General features: G+C 45.9%; 1 protein-coding gene across 5 annotated transcripts in view; it reads left to right on the top strand.

The window, feature by feature from the left end:
• ADCK1 (aarF domain containing kinase 1) overlaps positions 1–16,067 on the top strand; it is a 110,657-nt gene extending 94,590 nt beyond the window's left edge. For all 5 annotated transcript variants that reach the window (XM_083735225.1, XM_083735221.1, XM_083735222.1 and 2 more), the window contains 4 exons: positions 10,388–10,537; positions 11,322–11,519; positions 13,257–13,450; positions 15,037–16,067. In XM_083735225.1, the coding sequence (XP_083591351.1) occupies positions 10,388–10,537; positions 11,322–11,519; positions 13,257–13,450; positions 15,037–15,205 (711 nt within the window). In that variant the 3' untranslated portion in view covers positions 15,206–16,067. The remainder of the gene's footprint in view (positions 1–10,387; positions 10,538–11,321; positions 11,520–13,256; positions 13,451–15,036) is intronic.
• The last annotated feature ends 610 nt before the right edge of the window (positions 16,068–16,677 follow it).

Raw genomic sequence — 16,677 nt, 5'->3', positions numbered from 1 at the left:
AAGTTGGCCATCGGGACGCAGGTGGCGCTGTGGGTTAAAGCCTCAGCGCCTAGGACTTGCCGATCGAAAGGTCGGCGGTTCGAATCCCTGCGGCGGGGTGCGCTCCCGCTGCTCGGTCCCAGCGCCTGCCAACCTAGCAGTTCGAAAGCACCTCCGGGTGCAAGTAGATAAATAGGGACCGCTTACCAGCGGGAAGGTAAACGGCGTTTCCGTGTGCGGCTCTGGCTCGCCAGATGCAGCTTTGTCACGCTGGCCACGTGACCCGGAAGTGTCTCCGGACAGCGCTGGCCCCTGGCCTCTTGAGTGAGATGGGCGCACAACCCCAGAGTCTGTCAAGACTGGCCCGTACGGGCAGGGGTACCTTTACCTTTACCTTTAAGTTGGCCATCATTCCTGGGAGAGTGAGTTCCATCATTTGATGATGCTCTGCATAATCTGTCCTAAACCTTCCAACATTTGACTTCATTGGATGCCTACAAATTTTAGTATTATGAGAGATGGAGAAAACTTTTCTCTATCTACTTTCCCCATGCCTTGTATCATTTTTTTTTATAAATGTCTATCATGTCACCTCTAAGGGCTCATTCACACTTCTGCTTGTCCTGCGCCTGAAAAGCACAGGGCAGAGCAGTTTTGCCTTTGACCCACCGCTTTGCCCCCTTGGAAAACCTGCTCTTTAGCGCTAAATCAGAACAAACAGCAATCCATGGAAGACCTGATTGCTGTTTGATCCAACTTGGCTTGGTGGGTGTTCGCAGGGGAAAGTGACAGGGCAAATGGAAGTGTGGATAACTCCAAACTTGCCTTTTTAGTTTAGAAAAAGGCAAGCAAGGGCTTATCCACACCCCAAATGCTGCAACCATTCTTCATAGGGGAATCACTCCATCCCCTTGATCATTTTGGTGTCCCTTTTCTGAACCTCTTCTAACTCTGCAGTTAGGAACTGGGAGCACTGAAGAAGCAGAGTTTGCCCTCAGACCTGAAAGCAAACTTGACCATATCGTGAGATTCAAAGCTAGGAAATCCTACTGCCACTCCCTTTACCATCAGTATATTCTTTCTTGTCATATGCCATCTCAAGTGGGGTGATCTGGGCAGTCCAAGTGGTACTGGTGAATCACTGTTGCAGCATGCCAAAAGACAGGCCTAAGTTGGCCAGAGACCGTGGAACAGAATCATGTGAAAATGGAACCACTGCTTTGACCCATATCATAATGATACCTTAGGAGGCACATGTTGAGAGTGTGGAACTCAACTCCTTACTTGAGAATCAAAGTCTCGATCTGCAGCATGATGTGGTAGTACAGATCTGATATGAGGTAGTGGACTGGATTATGACATGTGCTGTAAATTAGATATCAAAGACTGGTTTGTTTGTTTTTTACACTTTCCTAGATAAGTATCACATCAGGGAGAAAGGTTTAATTTTACTTGGAGTTCATTTTACCTGAGGTAAAATGACACCTTCCCCTCCTGCAATCTGAAGTTGAACAATTCGTTCTTCCGCATCATTTGGTTACAAGTATAGACCAAGTTGAAAATGCTGGTTCTCTGATTGATTTTTTTTTTTTAAGCAGGCCTTTCTCCCCATCACTGATGAACCAGGGTTGTGGGGCCAGTTGCCTAGTTGTACACATTGCTTCTTTGCCTTAGCCAAGCTTTGCAACCGCAGTGCAAATCTACCTCCACAATTCCTCACCAAAATATTGTTCCTTCTGTGCGTTGATCTACTGTCCTGTTTTCTGATGGTGCTTTCTATGTGGTTCCATGAACAAGGGATATTGCAGAGTTGAGATGATGCGCAAGCAAGTAGTGTCAGGGCCCCTAGATGTCACACAACCTTGGCTAATTTCACACCAATGTGACTGGGGACCGGCAATGGCAGGGTGTTCGGTTTTTTAACCATGCTCGCTAATCCTATTAACCTTCGATTAAAGTTCCAAAATCAATGCTATTCTTTTGGCCTGAGGAGGTAATATTGAGCCCTGAGAAATGAGCTACCTCACGACCTTTACTTTTAATGAGATCAATAGAAGTTAGTGTCGCCGTCTCTTAAAATAATTGGCAAATATTAGGGCTGAATTCGGGCCAACAGCTAGTATCTGTTCTAAATTGAAAGAGACAGGAATAAATAGAGGAAAGACACAAACAGATCTGGTCTTGAGCTCCTTGTTCCTTTTAGGATTTTCAAGTGCTCAGTGGATGATATGGTCAGCACAGGCACCATTCCAGAGGTAGGTAACGCGAAACACCCACAAGACACAATTGTGCACTGGTTCACATATTGCCAGGTTAGAATTTTGTTGTTGTTTAGTCGTTTAGTCATGTCCGACTCTTTGTCACCACATGGACCAGAGCACACCAGACACTCCTGTCTTCCACTGCCACAGTTTGGTCAGACTCATGTTCGTAGCTTTGAGAACACTGTCCAACCATCTTGTCCTCTGTTGTCCCCTTCTCCTTGTGCCCTCCATCTTTCCCAACATCAGGGTCTTTTCCAGGGAGTCTTCTCTTTTCATGAGGTGGCCAAAGTATTGGAGCCTCAGCTTCAGGATCTGTCCTTCCAGTGAGCACTCAGGGCTGATTTCCTTCAGAATGGATAGGTTTGATCTTCTTGCAGTCCATGGGACTCTCAAGAGTCTCCTCCAGCACCATAATTCAAAAGCATCAATTCTTTGGCGATCAGCCTTCTTTATGGTCCAGTTAGAATTTTACTCTTAACTATAAATCAGTTTCTGGCCCTCAGTGGTTTGAGTTAAGCAATGGGATATCCAACACATACCTTAATCAGCTTAATGATTGGTGTCCTAGAAACCAGCAGAGCATTGTATTTTCTTTGCAAGGGCCCTTCCTGTGCCCTTTAGAAATTGTGTTCTCTGGGAACTGAGCCGCCACAGGTCTGGGATTCCTGGAGGGGTGCAGATTCTTTCTCAGTGACACCTTGTTGGGAGTTGTCGGTGGCAGAATCTGTTAACCGAGGGCCACTAAGTTGCTTCCGGTCAAGCTGGCAGCCAACCAGTGCCCCCACGGCCACTGGGCACCTGTCCTCAGGTGGGAAGGCTTTCCTACCCTGGTCAACCTCCCCACATGACACAGGGCAGCTTCCAAGGTGCAGATGGAGCCGTTTTAACAGCTGCAGTTATCCCTTTCCTGCAGACTGCTCTGGCTTTGCTTCACTTTGTTCTTTCCTATTTCCTGGATTTGCACAGCCCAACAAACAAATTCCTGGCTTGGATATCATTCTCCCCATGTCAACTGATGGCATTTTGCTGCAGTTGCACGTACCGTATTTAATGTTATTTATTTTGTCTGGAACAGCAGCTATTGGAGATTGGTTCCTTGAAACATTGCCGGGTCCAACAGTCACTGTCCCAAGCACCAAAGTTGAAATAGGTTGGAGTTTTATTTGACAGGGCATCAATCCTACAGTAGTAGGCTGTCTTTTCCCTAAGGAACCTTGGGAGCTGTAGTCCTGTGTGTTGGGAGATGGGATTGCTGACAGACAATTCTGTAGTGTAGATATACCCACTGGAGCTGTGAGGAAAAAAAGATAAAAAGTCAGGTTCCCCAATTATTATTTTTTTTTACTGGCTTGTCCGCAGTTTGCAGCATCCTCAGCTTCTGCTTTGATCCCAATACACATGAAATTCAAGCTTGTTTGCTTCGCACTGATTGGCCGATTGTCCAGAGAATTAAATGTTGCAGCTGCTGTTCCCTAATTAAATGAGCATTCATCCTGTCATTAATACAGTGTAATATTTTGACATTTATCTTATCTTTTTTTAACCATTGGATTTTGTTCATGCCTGAAGGCAAACTCAAAAAGAGGCAAATACAGCCAGAGTAAAGTTTTGAGTGATATTTCACTGGAAATTGTTATTCTCCAGTCTCTTGACAGGCACAGATTCACAACTGGCGTCAGATTTATTAGCACTTTAGGCTAAATATGTACCTAACTGTCCATTTAAGATCTTCAAGGGCAGATCTCCCACAGGTGCCTCCACCATCTAAGATGCCAGAGAGGGGTCCTTCCCATTGGTGGCACCCCAGTTCTCCCCAGAAAGGTTAGCTTGACACCCACTTTATGGTTCTACTGATGCCAAGCAAAGACCTTTTATATCTTGCCAGTCTTATTAGATGCACTTTTAAACCTGCCAACCATTTTACATTTATTACCTTGTAATTGCATCTTAATTGTTTTATCCGGTTTGTAAACCATCCATGGGACTATGATCAAAGAGCGGTATGAAGCCACCAAGAGTAAATAAATGCAGACTCTACTGCAAATTCACAGTTGCATGTGCACAGTCATAAAGCAGCATATCTGAGCAGGCATATTTGGATACACTGGCATGCACAGATGCTTTATCATACTTGCTTTCTCACAAGCACACCCAGAGCCTCCTCACCTTGAACAGGAAAACCCACAGGGAGAGATGGGCTTCAGAGCTGGGTGACCTTTGTATGCTGCCTCTTCCCACAGACTGGGCCCGGATAATGCCTCTTATTACTGCAGCCTTGTGATTAATGTTGATGAACAAATTTAAATTTCTGCCCTTGCCGCCTGGCCCTGATGTGCTCAGAATTGCAGCAAGCTGTCTGCTTTCTGGGATGCAGCACAGGCAGGAGGAGTGTGTGTCTCTCTGCCTCCTGCCACCTCCTTGAATAATGAGCAGTGCACCTCATGGCCAAAGGCACAGTCCACCCCACTTTGCACAGAAAGTGTCCACGAGGTCTCAGAAGATGGTGGTTGTGGTGCCGTTGTGGTGGTATTCCTCCCCTTCAGGCTTCAGCTTCTGAATGCAAACTGTTGCCTGGGATTCCACAAAGCAGCGCAAAGGCTCTCAGCCTTGGTCCACAAAACACGTACAATTGCAATCCTAGGGTGCCAAAACTTGTCCTCCAATTCTCAGGTTTTTCCTCCCTTCCTCTGCAAAAGAGTTTTTCTGCTTTTCTGCCTTGTTCTCGAGGCACTTGAAAATTTCTTTAGGATATCAGCTGATGTGTGGTTTTAAGTTCACAATCTTGTGAGACGACCAAGGTTGTTTGTGGGAGGCGGAGTTATTGTTTTGTGCTGTTTTTCACTATTTTGTGCTTCTATCCTGTATTTCTATCTTATGAAGAAGAAGAAGAAGAGGAGTTTGGATTTGATATCCCGCCTTTCACTCCCCTTCAGGAGTCTCAAAGCGGCTAACATTCTCCTTTCCCTTCCTCCCCCACAACAAACACTCTGTGAGGTGAGTGGGGCTGAGAGACTTCACAGAAGTGTGACTGGCCCAAGGTCACCCAGCAGCTGCATGTGGAGGAGCGGGGACACGAACCCGGTTCCCCAGATTATGTGACTGCCGCTCTTAACCACTACACCACACTGGCTCAGTATGGTGAACCACGCTGAGATCTTCAGTTGAAGGGCAGTATATAAATTTTAACAACAACAACAATCTTGGTCATCTAAAAGGCTATAGAATATTAACCAGTCAGCAGTCTGGTATAATGAAGGCACCAGGTGAGCCGCCCCTGGGAGAGCATTCCGCAAATGGAGAGCTGCTGCAGAAAAGGCCCGTTCTCATGTTGCCACCCTCCAGATGTCTCATGAAGGCGGCCCATGAGGAAAGGCCTCAAAGTATGATCACAAAGTCCAGGTTGCTTTATATGGGGAATGGCAGTCCTTGAGGTAGTTTTCTTCCTTGTAAACATTTATGCAGCACTTTGCAGCCTCCCTGGCTGCCTGCGCTTCCTGATCTGGAAAAGCCCCATGGGAGCAATTACTTTACAATGTTTCCCCTAAGCTTTAGTTGAGGCACAGGCATTCAGGGAAGCTGCAGAGCACAGACCACTAGTGAGATGATTTGTTGAAGGAAAGAAAAGATGCTCACCAACGCCCCTTGGCCAGTTCAAAAATAATGTCAGCGTAACAAAAAATGTGGATGAGACGTTTGCTAAAATTTTCCGTCCCCTTTGATAACCAAATGCAGTTTCTTTCCCATTTACTGATGGTAAAGGTAAAGGTAAAGGTACCCCTGCTCGTACGGGCCAGTCTTGACAGACTCTGGGGTTGTGCGCCCATCTCACTTAAGAGGCCAGGGGCCAGCGCTGTCCGGAGACACTTCCGGGTCACGTGGCCAGCGTGACAAAGCTGCATCTGGCGAGCCAGAGCCGCACACGGAAACGCCGTTTACCTTCCCGCTGGTAAGCGGTCCCTATTTATCTACTTGCACCCGGAGGTGCTTTCGAACTGCTAGGTTGGCAGGCGCTGGGACCGAGCAGCGGGAGCGCACCCCGCCGCAGGGATTCGAACCGCCGACCTTTCGATCGGCAAGTCCTAGGCGCTGAGGCTTTAACCCACAGCGCCACCTGCGTCCCTTATTTACTGATGGAGAATGGTTAAAAAACCACACACACACATGCAGGATAAATGTTTGGCATAACACTAATTCATATTCCACCAGCTCCCTTTTCCTGAACATCCAAAGCCTCCTGGGCCATATTCTGGCCTCTTTTCTAAACACAAGTAGAAGAAGTTGACATTGAAAGCATCCTTTATGAGTTTGTCTTCACTCTTCTGTTTGCCTGACCCAGCCCACCCTCCTCTACTCAAGTGGCAGCCCTGGGACCAAGAGATAAGTGCTAATTAGATTAAAGATGCTGTCAACGGCTGACCTCTGTGGGACTATAGGCAGAGGCCCCAGAGGGCATTGGCTTCTGGCACTCAGCCATTGTGAGTAACCCAATAAAGAAGTAAAATATACCAATTGCTATCTGTTCCCTCAGGGAGTTTTCAATATTTGATCTGCTCCCAACCTTCTGTGCTGAGTCAGCTTCAGATCTGAACATTCTTTCCACTGCCTGCAAGTCAGCTCTTCCACGACTCTTTCCCTTCCTGCCTTTAGATCCCATTCTTATTTTCTGTGGGTGGCCTCTTTGGTTGCTAACTGTGCCTGTAGTCTATGAAGCAACCCTAACTTTGTTTTTGGCTGCTGATGATTCCAACAATGAATCCCAGTGACTGCCAGCCGATCCTAGGTTTTTAAAGCTTGCATTAGTTCGCATACCTCTATGCCCTGGGGAGTAAACATTGACATTATGACCCCCGCCTGAGCTGTCATCAGTCACCACAGCTTTTTTATTATTTATTTTTTAAAATGATATTTATTATGCAACTTATAAAGAACCAGAGCCTAAATTTGCTTGTTTTCCAAGTCCTTCCCAGTTCCTTTTCTCTTTTGCATTGTGTATGTTAGACCGTAAGCTTGTGTTGTCAATCTCTGCATGACACGCAGTAATAATGACAACAGTAATACATTGTTAATAATTATGGAGTATAGCACCTCTCAGGCCCATCATGAATTTGATCATAGGAGTTTAAGAAGATGCTTCTACCTTTTCTGATTTTACACTTTAATTTTGAGTACAGTGGTACCTCGGGTTACACACACTTCAGGTTATCTGTTTTCGGGTTGCGCACCACGCCAAACCTGGAAGTACCGGAACGGGTTACTTCCAGGTTTCGGCGCTTGCACATGCGCAAAAGCACCAAATCACGACCCGCGCATGCGCAGATGCGCCGCTGCAGGTTGCGAACATGCCTCCCGCACAGATCATGTTTGCAACCCGAGGTTCCACTGTATTTATAACATGAAGTTTTTCAATATATCTAATCACTTTGTGTCTGCCATCCTGGTAAAAGACCACTTGGGAGTTTCTAGAGATATGTTTTGATCTGCTAGTTCAGTGAAGGGGACTGTTTCAACTGATACTGTAAAGATACACCTGCATGTCAGGTTAGGAAGTGAAATAGAAGAATTTGGCATTGAGCACAAGATGCTCTGCAGTGGAATGTCTGCTGTGGAATCCCAATGGGTTTCAAAGAATTCTGCAACATGTTCTAGGCGCATAGAACCCTTGCCAAATGGCTGCTGTAACAATGACCTAGAACGCAACCAACACTCTCCTGCAGCTGTCTGCTGCAGAAGAAAATCAGGTTTTTTTGGGGAAAGCTCTCCTTCCAGAAAGATGCTATTATTGAGGAGTCTTCGATGAGGATCCAGAACACACCAGGATTTCCTACACCCCCATTTGAAAAACCATGGACTGATATAATTGTTTCTTTTTACTCTGACTCTGTCCAGAGCTTTCAAAGATGAGGTCAAAGTTTCTTTATTTTTTCTTTACTTTTTTTACATTTGTGGGAAGTAATTTCTACAACACAATATTGTGTCAATATATGATCTGGATTCCTAGTGTTTGAAACACGATTCCCTGCTCACGGCTCACCTCACCCACTCTTCTATTATTTTTTGTTCTTACTGTTTTTCTGTATTTGCTTGTAAGCACCTGGATATGGGGCTACCTGGAGGAAAGAGGTCAAGAGTCGAAGATGGGTTGTTTGATATTTTGTATGAAAACAGTGATTTCTTTATTAAACTTTAAACCAAAAAGCAGAATATTATAGGATTAAGTGATGATGGTGCTGACGAATGGCAGCAACAGGTCCAGCAGATTTAGTTTGTTTGCAACCTTCTGTGATGAAATAAATATGCAAAATTAGCTGCAGTCCTCCAGCTCATGCTACGTTCCTGACTCCAGTGCCATCCCTCAGGGTGCAGAAAGTGTGTTCCATACTTGGGCATGCTTGGTGTGGCGATCCATGCAATGTGCTCCAGAATCCTTCTCCTACATGGAAGTGTTGGGTCTGAGGTTTGTTGCTGGTGCCTGTGCAGACTCTCCCTCCCTACCCCGAAACACTTTGAAAGATGGTTGCTTATACTATGTGCTTGTTGATGTGTTAAGGATGTTTTGTAATAATTGTCTTTTAATTGCCTCTTGGGCAACCTGCTGCGGGGCTGGTTGTGTCTTGCTGGGGGAAGAGGTTGTAAGGCAATGGCTAATGTGTGTGTGCTGTTTGTGTGTGCTCTTTTGACACACAAGGGAGGGAGTGTATTTGCCCTCCCCAGTGAAAGTGAGATGCAGAGCTCTGGGACCCTTCCCTGCCTCTGAGCATAGCTGTCAACTTTTCCCTTTTCTTGAGAGGAATCCTATTCGGAATAAGGGAATTTCCCTTTAAAAAAGGGAAACGTTGACAGCTATTCCTCTGAGCTAGCTTTTAACTTTAATAAAATGGTGTGGCGATAAGGGGATGATTGGGGAGAAGGGTTGATGAAGGGGGATCACAGGCAGTGACAGAATGATTTAAACAGCCTCATAGTGCTGCTTCATCTTTGCAAACATCACAAATCAGACTAACATCTGACTGAGCAAGGAGGTGTGGCAGTAACAGCAAGGAAGGGGCAGAGACAAACAAATGCTAACGGGCTGTGAGAGTGGAACCAAATATTATGATGAATGTGGGGCTTCCACTGAAACGGGCAGCCTTGTGTCAAGTTCTTGCTCCCTCTTCTTAGTCATAGTAATGTCCTGCAATATCATTGTGTGTTTTCTTGCCCTACGTCTGTTTTCACTGGCAGTTCTACTCTGATTTCCCATGACAAAAAGGAGACCAGCAAACACTATTGGGTATCTTTAAAATTATGAGTGTTTGTTATAATGGGGGGGGGGATTGAACCCACCAGATATTTTGGTCACAATAAGCATATTTGTTGAAACTATAGTGTCTGTTAAAAACAACAATTTCCTGCATTATGTGCCATATTAATTATGCTCACCTATGTTAAAGACAAAGTCTTGCATCACTTATGAATGCAACCTGTGTCTATCTCACTGAAACTCATGCGAAAAGGTTGATACACTTTGTCTGCACTGGGGCCACTTCTTGTACTTCTTTCTATCGTTTTTAGGCATGCACATATTCACAAGGACACTGCAGCTCTCTGTTGAGTGACCGTTCAGTTTTATATCTCTGTACTGTAATATATGAAGCTGCACTCAGCTGGGCATTTCAATTCTGCTTTTCATGATTCCCCTTTCCACCTTCTTGGCTTCCTGCTAATTCCTGGACTCTCACCCATGTTAAATCTTTAGGTAGATGCTCGCACATTTGCCCCCTCTTTGGGGAGCCATAAGAATGTGAGGAGGATGCCTGCATTTGCTACCTACCTACCATAGATATTGGGAGCAATTCAGCATGGTGCTAAGGTGATGGTCCTGTCAGGTCAAACATTTCATCTGGCAGATGGAATGGTCCCCTCTCTCCTCCTCCTGCACACTGTTCTGAGGTTTTTCATCACCCCCTCCTAGTAAATTTCAGGCGTGCATGGGGGAGAAGAGGAGGGAACATCCCATTACACAAACATAACTTCTTGCACAGGGTTTCTGCTGACACCGCGACTCATTAGTTGAATCCTGCCCTTTGTTCCCTGGCACGTGGGCTCTCCTGCCCATAGCCCTGTTGCTTCTCAGAGTCTAATATGGTGCCCCCTTTTTTGTTCAGATATCTTACAACTTGGGGAAGATGTACAGTGAAATGATATTTGTCAATGGCTTTGTGCACTGTGACCCACACCCTGGCAACGTGTTGGTGAAGAAGTGTCCAAGTACAGGCAAGACGCACATTATACTTCTGGACCATGGGCTCTATCAGGTAAGCAGAGAGCAGTGAGAAGACATGGGGAGAGAAGGAGGGCTGCCCGTACTGAGGTCAGAACTTTGCCAGGAGGAATTATTTTGCCACAGTAGCAGATGGCAACCTTTTTCTTTCCCAGTGAGGTTTTTGTATCTACGTTATTCTGGTTTAGGAACCAGAATGGATGAAGAGGAGACAGGTGCTTTGATGATGCAGGGAACAGGCAGGCAGTAGGAGAGGCATGGGAAGGAGTCCACAACCTGCTGCCTTCCAGATGCTGTTGGACTACAACTCCCATCAGCTGTAGGCAGCATGGTCAGTGGTCAAGGATGATGGGAGTTGTAGTGCTACAATATCAGGGTAGTGCACCAGGCTGCAGAAGGCAGATCTAAGGTGAGGGTGCCTGGGTAGCACCAACTCGTAGCCTGTGGGCTGTGGCTCATAGAGAGGAGATGGGCAGCTGTCTCAGCTGTGGGAATGGCTGACTGGCTCATTAGGAAAGATAAGCTACGGGGCCAAGCAGAATGAGTGAGCAAGACTGTCAAGAATATGAGCTGCTGGACCCACAGCAAGGAGGGCACCATATCCATATTCCACCTGGGGTGCAGCTTAGAGCTATGCTGGAGTAGTAGCCAATTGCCTGTGTGAATTAAACGAGTGACACAGGCCAACCTATTTTTTATTCATATTTGTCACTTAATCTCAGCTGTTTTCTTCTCTCATAGAATTTTGTATTTTCTGTTCATAATGTTATTTAACAGTGCTTTGTGGGAAATTCCTCCTCCTCCTCCTCCTCCTCCAGGTCCTGTCAGAGAACTTCCGCTTGGACTATTGCCGGCTTTGGCAGGCCTTGATCAAATCTGACATGAAGCGTGTCCAGAAATACAGTCGTCGGCTGGGAGCGGGCGACCTGTATCCCCTCTTTGCCTGCATGCTCACTGCCAGGTCTTGGGAGTCAGTCAACAGGGGCATTGACCGGCTGCCAGTCACTAAACAAGAGGTACATCTTTTATTATAGCTGTCTAGTAGGTTAATGTAGGGACGCGGGTGGCGCTGTGGGTAAAACCTCAGTACCTAGGACTTGCTGATCGTATGGTCGGCGGTTCGAATCCCCGTGGCGGGGTGAGCTCCCGTCTTTTGGTCCCAGCTCCTGCCCACCTAGCAGTTCGAAAGCATGTCAAAGTGCAAGTAGATAAATAGGGACCGCTTTATAGCAGGAAGGTAAACGGCATTTCCGTGTGCTGTGCTGGTGCTGGCTCGCCAGCTGCAGCTTCGTCACGCTGGCCACGTGACCCGGAAGTGTCTTCGGACAGCGCCGGCTCACAGCCTCTAGAGTGAGATGAGCATGCAACCCTAGAGTCGGACACGACTGGCCTGTACGTGATACCTCAACTAAAGAAGGTCTGCATAGGAGCGCAGGAACCTGCCTTATAGTGAATTAGTCCGTGTATCTCAGTACAGACATACCTCAGATATATTGCCGATTCAGTTCCAGACCACTACAATAAAGCAAATTTTGTAAGAAAGCGAGTCACACAATTTTCTTGGTTTCCCAGTGCATATAAAAGTTATGTTCACACTATATTGAAGTCTATTAAGTGTGCAATAGGGGTGGGACGGGAAAACCTGGCTCTGGACCTAGCCAGCTCTACTTCCGTGGCCAAAAGAGGTGGGGCAAAGGGGGGCTCTTCCTTCCTCTGGAGCAGCTGGGCTGCACCCGTATCCTCGTAAGGAGCAACAGGAACAACTGTGTGGTGGGGACAGGCTCTTGTAGCCTTGTCTTGAACGCAGCAGCACAGTAACAGCTCCTCTGGTCCTTCAATTTGGAAAAAAAAAAGCAATATCTGCGAAGCGCAATAAAACAAGGTGTGCCTGTATTGACTGCACTGACTGGCAGGAGCTCTCCAGGGTTCCCGACTGCCACCTTTCCTACCTGGAGATGCCAGAGAATGTGTGCCCTGCCACTGAGTTATGACCCTTACCCAGTTCTTGTGTAGAGACCCATGTAGGAGAGCCCAGGTTTCTCAAGAGGGAAGGGCTGTCCCTCAGTCTTAGAATACATTTGCTGCATGCAAAAGGTTCCAGGTTCAGTTCCTGGCATGTCCCATTAAAAGAATGCTCCATTTGGGAATGATCTCTGACTGAGACTGTGGAGAGCTGCTGCCGCCTGGAATAGACTGCACTGGAGTTGATGGACCACTGGTGTTGTTCTGTATAGGGCAGCTTCATGTGCTCAGTCATTTAGATTCTCCTTTGACTCTCTTCTGGATTTTTCTAATTAGCATGCTAGCTGCTAGAGGACGTGGAGATAGCTTCTGTGTTTGTGAGATGTGCACCAGTGCTCTGGATTCATTGAAATGCTTGCAGAGTGTGATGGGCAGTTGTCTCCAGCAAGAGACCACAGAGGGTGGTTTTACACTAGCCATACTTCCTATTCGTTGGACCTGGGCTTCTATTTGTTGAGCTCTGGATTTGCCTTCCCTAACCTGCTGCACTTAAATTGTTTTGGACTGTGTCTCCCGTCTGGCCCAGGCACCACGGCCAGTGCTCAGAGATGATAGGAATTATAGACCCAAACATTTGGAGGTACCCGGTTCAGAAAGGCTGTTCTACAGAGCAAGCCCTCTTCACAAAATCTGTGGTAGCTGCTTCTAGATTATGGCTCGGGGATTATGGATCAGCTCTCCATTGTGAACCTTTCTCACCCCTATCTCACCTACTGTCTTGACTGTGCCAGGATGTGGAAATCCGGACAAACGCTGCCATGTACCTACCTCAGATCACCAAGCTGCTGAACAGCGTCCCCCGTCAGATGTTGCTGCTGTTGAAGACCAATGATTTGTTGAGGGGGATTGAATCAGCTTTACAGACACGGGCCAGTGCCAGCTCCTTCCTCAACATGTCTCGCTGCTGCATTCGAGCTGTCTCCACGTGAGTTCCCTTTGCCCCATGAGGCACGATCCTCAGCTGTTGTTTGGCTAGTGATTCCTACTTCCTGGTACCTTGCAAAGGAGCTAAATAACACATGTAGGCCAGAATTCAGATGCATCTGGGTGTGGAAGATTTAGCTGGACCCAATCACTGCTGTTCTGTTTTAAGGTGGAAGTGGAATAGCAACTCCCTTTTGAATCTTCTAACGCTTTGTAGCCAAATGGGTAGTCCCCCTTTCCCCAACACCATTATTGCATTTTTTTTTGAGGGGGGTGGCAGTTAATTGGGATTATTATTTGGGGGTAAGCACTCCCCCCCCACCTCACTACACTTCAGATCATGTTTGTCACCTGTGATTTGGGGGCGGGCTGAGCAGGGAGGAAGAAAGAAAAAGATATAAGGTAATTCTATTTGGAAAGGGGCAACGTGATAGAGCTGACTCCTAGAGGGGAGGAGAGATGGACCATAGAAAATGAAATGGCTAGAGCACAATCTCTACAAGCTATTACCAGCCTACAGGATAGAGGCCAGAACAGCTGTGAGATGGGCCATCTCATCTAGGCCATAGGAATCTGAGCAGCTGTTGCATTGTGTAAAAAACAAACAAACAAATTTCTGAGCTCAATAAAACTGAAGCTGAATAGGGGAAACATGAGAAGAGGATGTTTTGATCGCTATGTTGTGCAAAAAGTGAGTGGCAGAACGTGGCTGTTCTACAATACGTGTCCAGAGTGTGGAAATAACATTGGTGCCATGAAACGTTTAACATCCTGAGGCGTTTTCAACCATCTTTATAAATCTCCTTTAAGATGGCGGAAGCAGAGGGGAAGGGTTGAGAAGTTGCTGGTTTGGGGTGCAGTTCTTTATTTCAGTAATGAATTTCTACCCCCTTCCTCCCCTTGTTAAGAGGGGGCAGTTGGTTTGCTTCCTCAGTTTGCTGCCTTCATTGCTGCCATATGGTACCCACTGTAGAATTGTCCAAAGTTGGCAAAGGCTACTAGTAACACAGGTGGAGGTGGCAGGTGGAATGAAAAGGTAGAGGCCTGCCTGGTGTTTATGAAATACTTCCCCAAGGGAGGCTCACCTAGCACTTTCATAACATAACTTTAGGTGCAAGGCAAAAACATTTCACTTTAACCAGCCCTTTGGCTGATGTCCTTTTAAATGTATTTGTGGGAGGACAGGGGGTTATTGGTTAGTTCTTGTTCTTGCTTTTAATATTTATTTTGTGTTCTCATTTTGCATTTTTATGTTGTGAACTGTGATTTTTGGATGAAGGGTGGTATATCAATTTAATAAATAATAATTTAGGCCCAAATGGGGTCCAAATGTAAGCCAGCAGAGATTGGTGCAGTGTATTTCACTTGACCCAAATTTATGAATTGGTTCACACAGTAAACTCCACCAGAATTGCTCTTTCACTGGCTTCCTGTTGCTGGGCTTTGTTCCTGTAAGACAGGGGTGGGGAATGTCCCCCCCCCCCCCCGGCTGGCCAGATCTGTATCTGCCCTACCCCTCACGGACTGATTTCGAGATCTCCAAATTGCTGCAAGATCTCACACGTTCCTTTTCTGTGTTTTCTCCAGGCACCAGAGGAGCAAGAGTGACTCACTGTACAGGAAGGCACAGATATCCATCTCTGAGGCCCTGAGCTTGTGGCAGATCAACTTGTACGAACTGTTCCTGCGGCTGAAGGGGTCCCAGCTGGGGAACTGGGTCATTGCTTTCCTGAGCTGGATGCACCATTCCTCGTAGTGACATGAACTGGTGGCGGAAGCTGGGCCTGATTATATCCTTGCCTTTCTCAGCTGTGGCATTTTGTTTCTATTTATTCTGCTGGAGTTTTCTGGGTATGTTTTCATGTAACACACGGTGCTGTCCTTGTTGCCTTTTGCAGGGTCACTTTCTTTCTGAGGCAGAGAAGGCGAAATCACAAAACAGCATCTAGAGCTCAAGGGAGCCAGAAGTCTCATGCTTCCAGATATAGTTCAGGATGGTGGCAGCTTAGGGAGAAGGTTGCAAATTTCTCTGTCCGCAGATCTCTAGCTGAAGTCCTAAAGAACTGCACAGGACCGACAAGCTTCTAACAATACTGTACAGGTTTCCTGAGCAGATACTGCAGAATTGTTGCATTAATTCCCTTTCAGTTCTGCTGAAATGTTCCAAAACAAAATGGATATCAGGTAGGCAAAGAACTGAAAGTCGGAATGTCTAAACAGTACTCCCACTTCTGGGAGATTTTGAACGCAAAGGCTGGGAGTGAAACCAGTGAGAATTTCTTTTCTAATTGTCACCCTACCCCTCTCCAGGTGACAGTTTTTTAAAAAACAACCACAACCACAGACATGTCTACTAGCCATGGAATTCAAGTAACCTGTTTTGGGCCTCTCTGGTTGTGAGGTTTGGGAAATTTGGGGACATTTTAATTGCCTTAATTGCCTGAGATGTAAACTAGAGGCAGCAACACCAACCTGCATTGGAAGTGTTCAGAGAGAGACACTGTTGAATGGCAACACATTATTGTCTGAGAACTCATTCACAAGTCAGTGCTGGTCATATTTTGTGTATTTGCAAGGGGAAATAAACAAGAGCGTCCTCCCTTTGGGAGGTAAAAAGAGCACATGTGCCTATTTGGGTTTTTTTTTTAAAAAACAACTTTTCTCACAAGAGTAACCTGTCACTCTCTCTTGTGTTGGCAGTGAAATTGGATCTATTCACCAGCTCCACAGATGGAAGCAAGCATCCTGAAATCCTATAAATATGGACCTACTTTGCATAAAAGGGTTTTCACTAATGCATCTTTCTTGAGTCTATAAAGACAGTTTGATAAAGGAGGAACAATAGACTTGTTCCCATAATAAAAAATATTAGCCTTTGCGACCATTAATTAATGACCATTTGGAAATCATTATCATCCTCCAACTGCTGTAAATAGCTGAAGAGCACTCACATATAGAGAATCTGCAGGAATTCTCTATTTAGAGATTTGCTCCAAATGTAATATGACTGCACCCCCTTTTTACTTGTTTAAAAAACCAACCAAAAAAACCACAAAACCTTTAACATGTACAAAAAGTCTGTAAAATTTTCCATGATACCACTGATAACCAGACATCAGATTATAAATTAGTTTCAGTTTGTTTTTTTTGGGGTGTGAAGAACCATTCATGATAGACATTTTAAAGATTCTCTTTCCAGTTCATTGATATAAATCATTTAGGTATATT

Source organism: Podarcis gaigeae (assembly GCF_964106915.1).
Source record: "Podarcis gaigeae genome assembly, chromosome: 1".
Lineage (NCBI taxonomy): Eukaryota > Metazoa > Chordata > Lepidosauria > Squamata > Lacertidae > Podarcis > Podarcis gaigeae.
The sequence above is the reverse complement of the archived record's forward strand: the minus strand, read 5'-3'. Positions and strand labels throughout refer to the sequence as shown.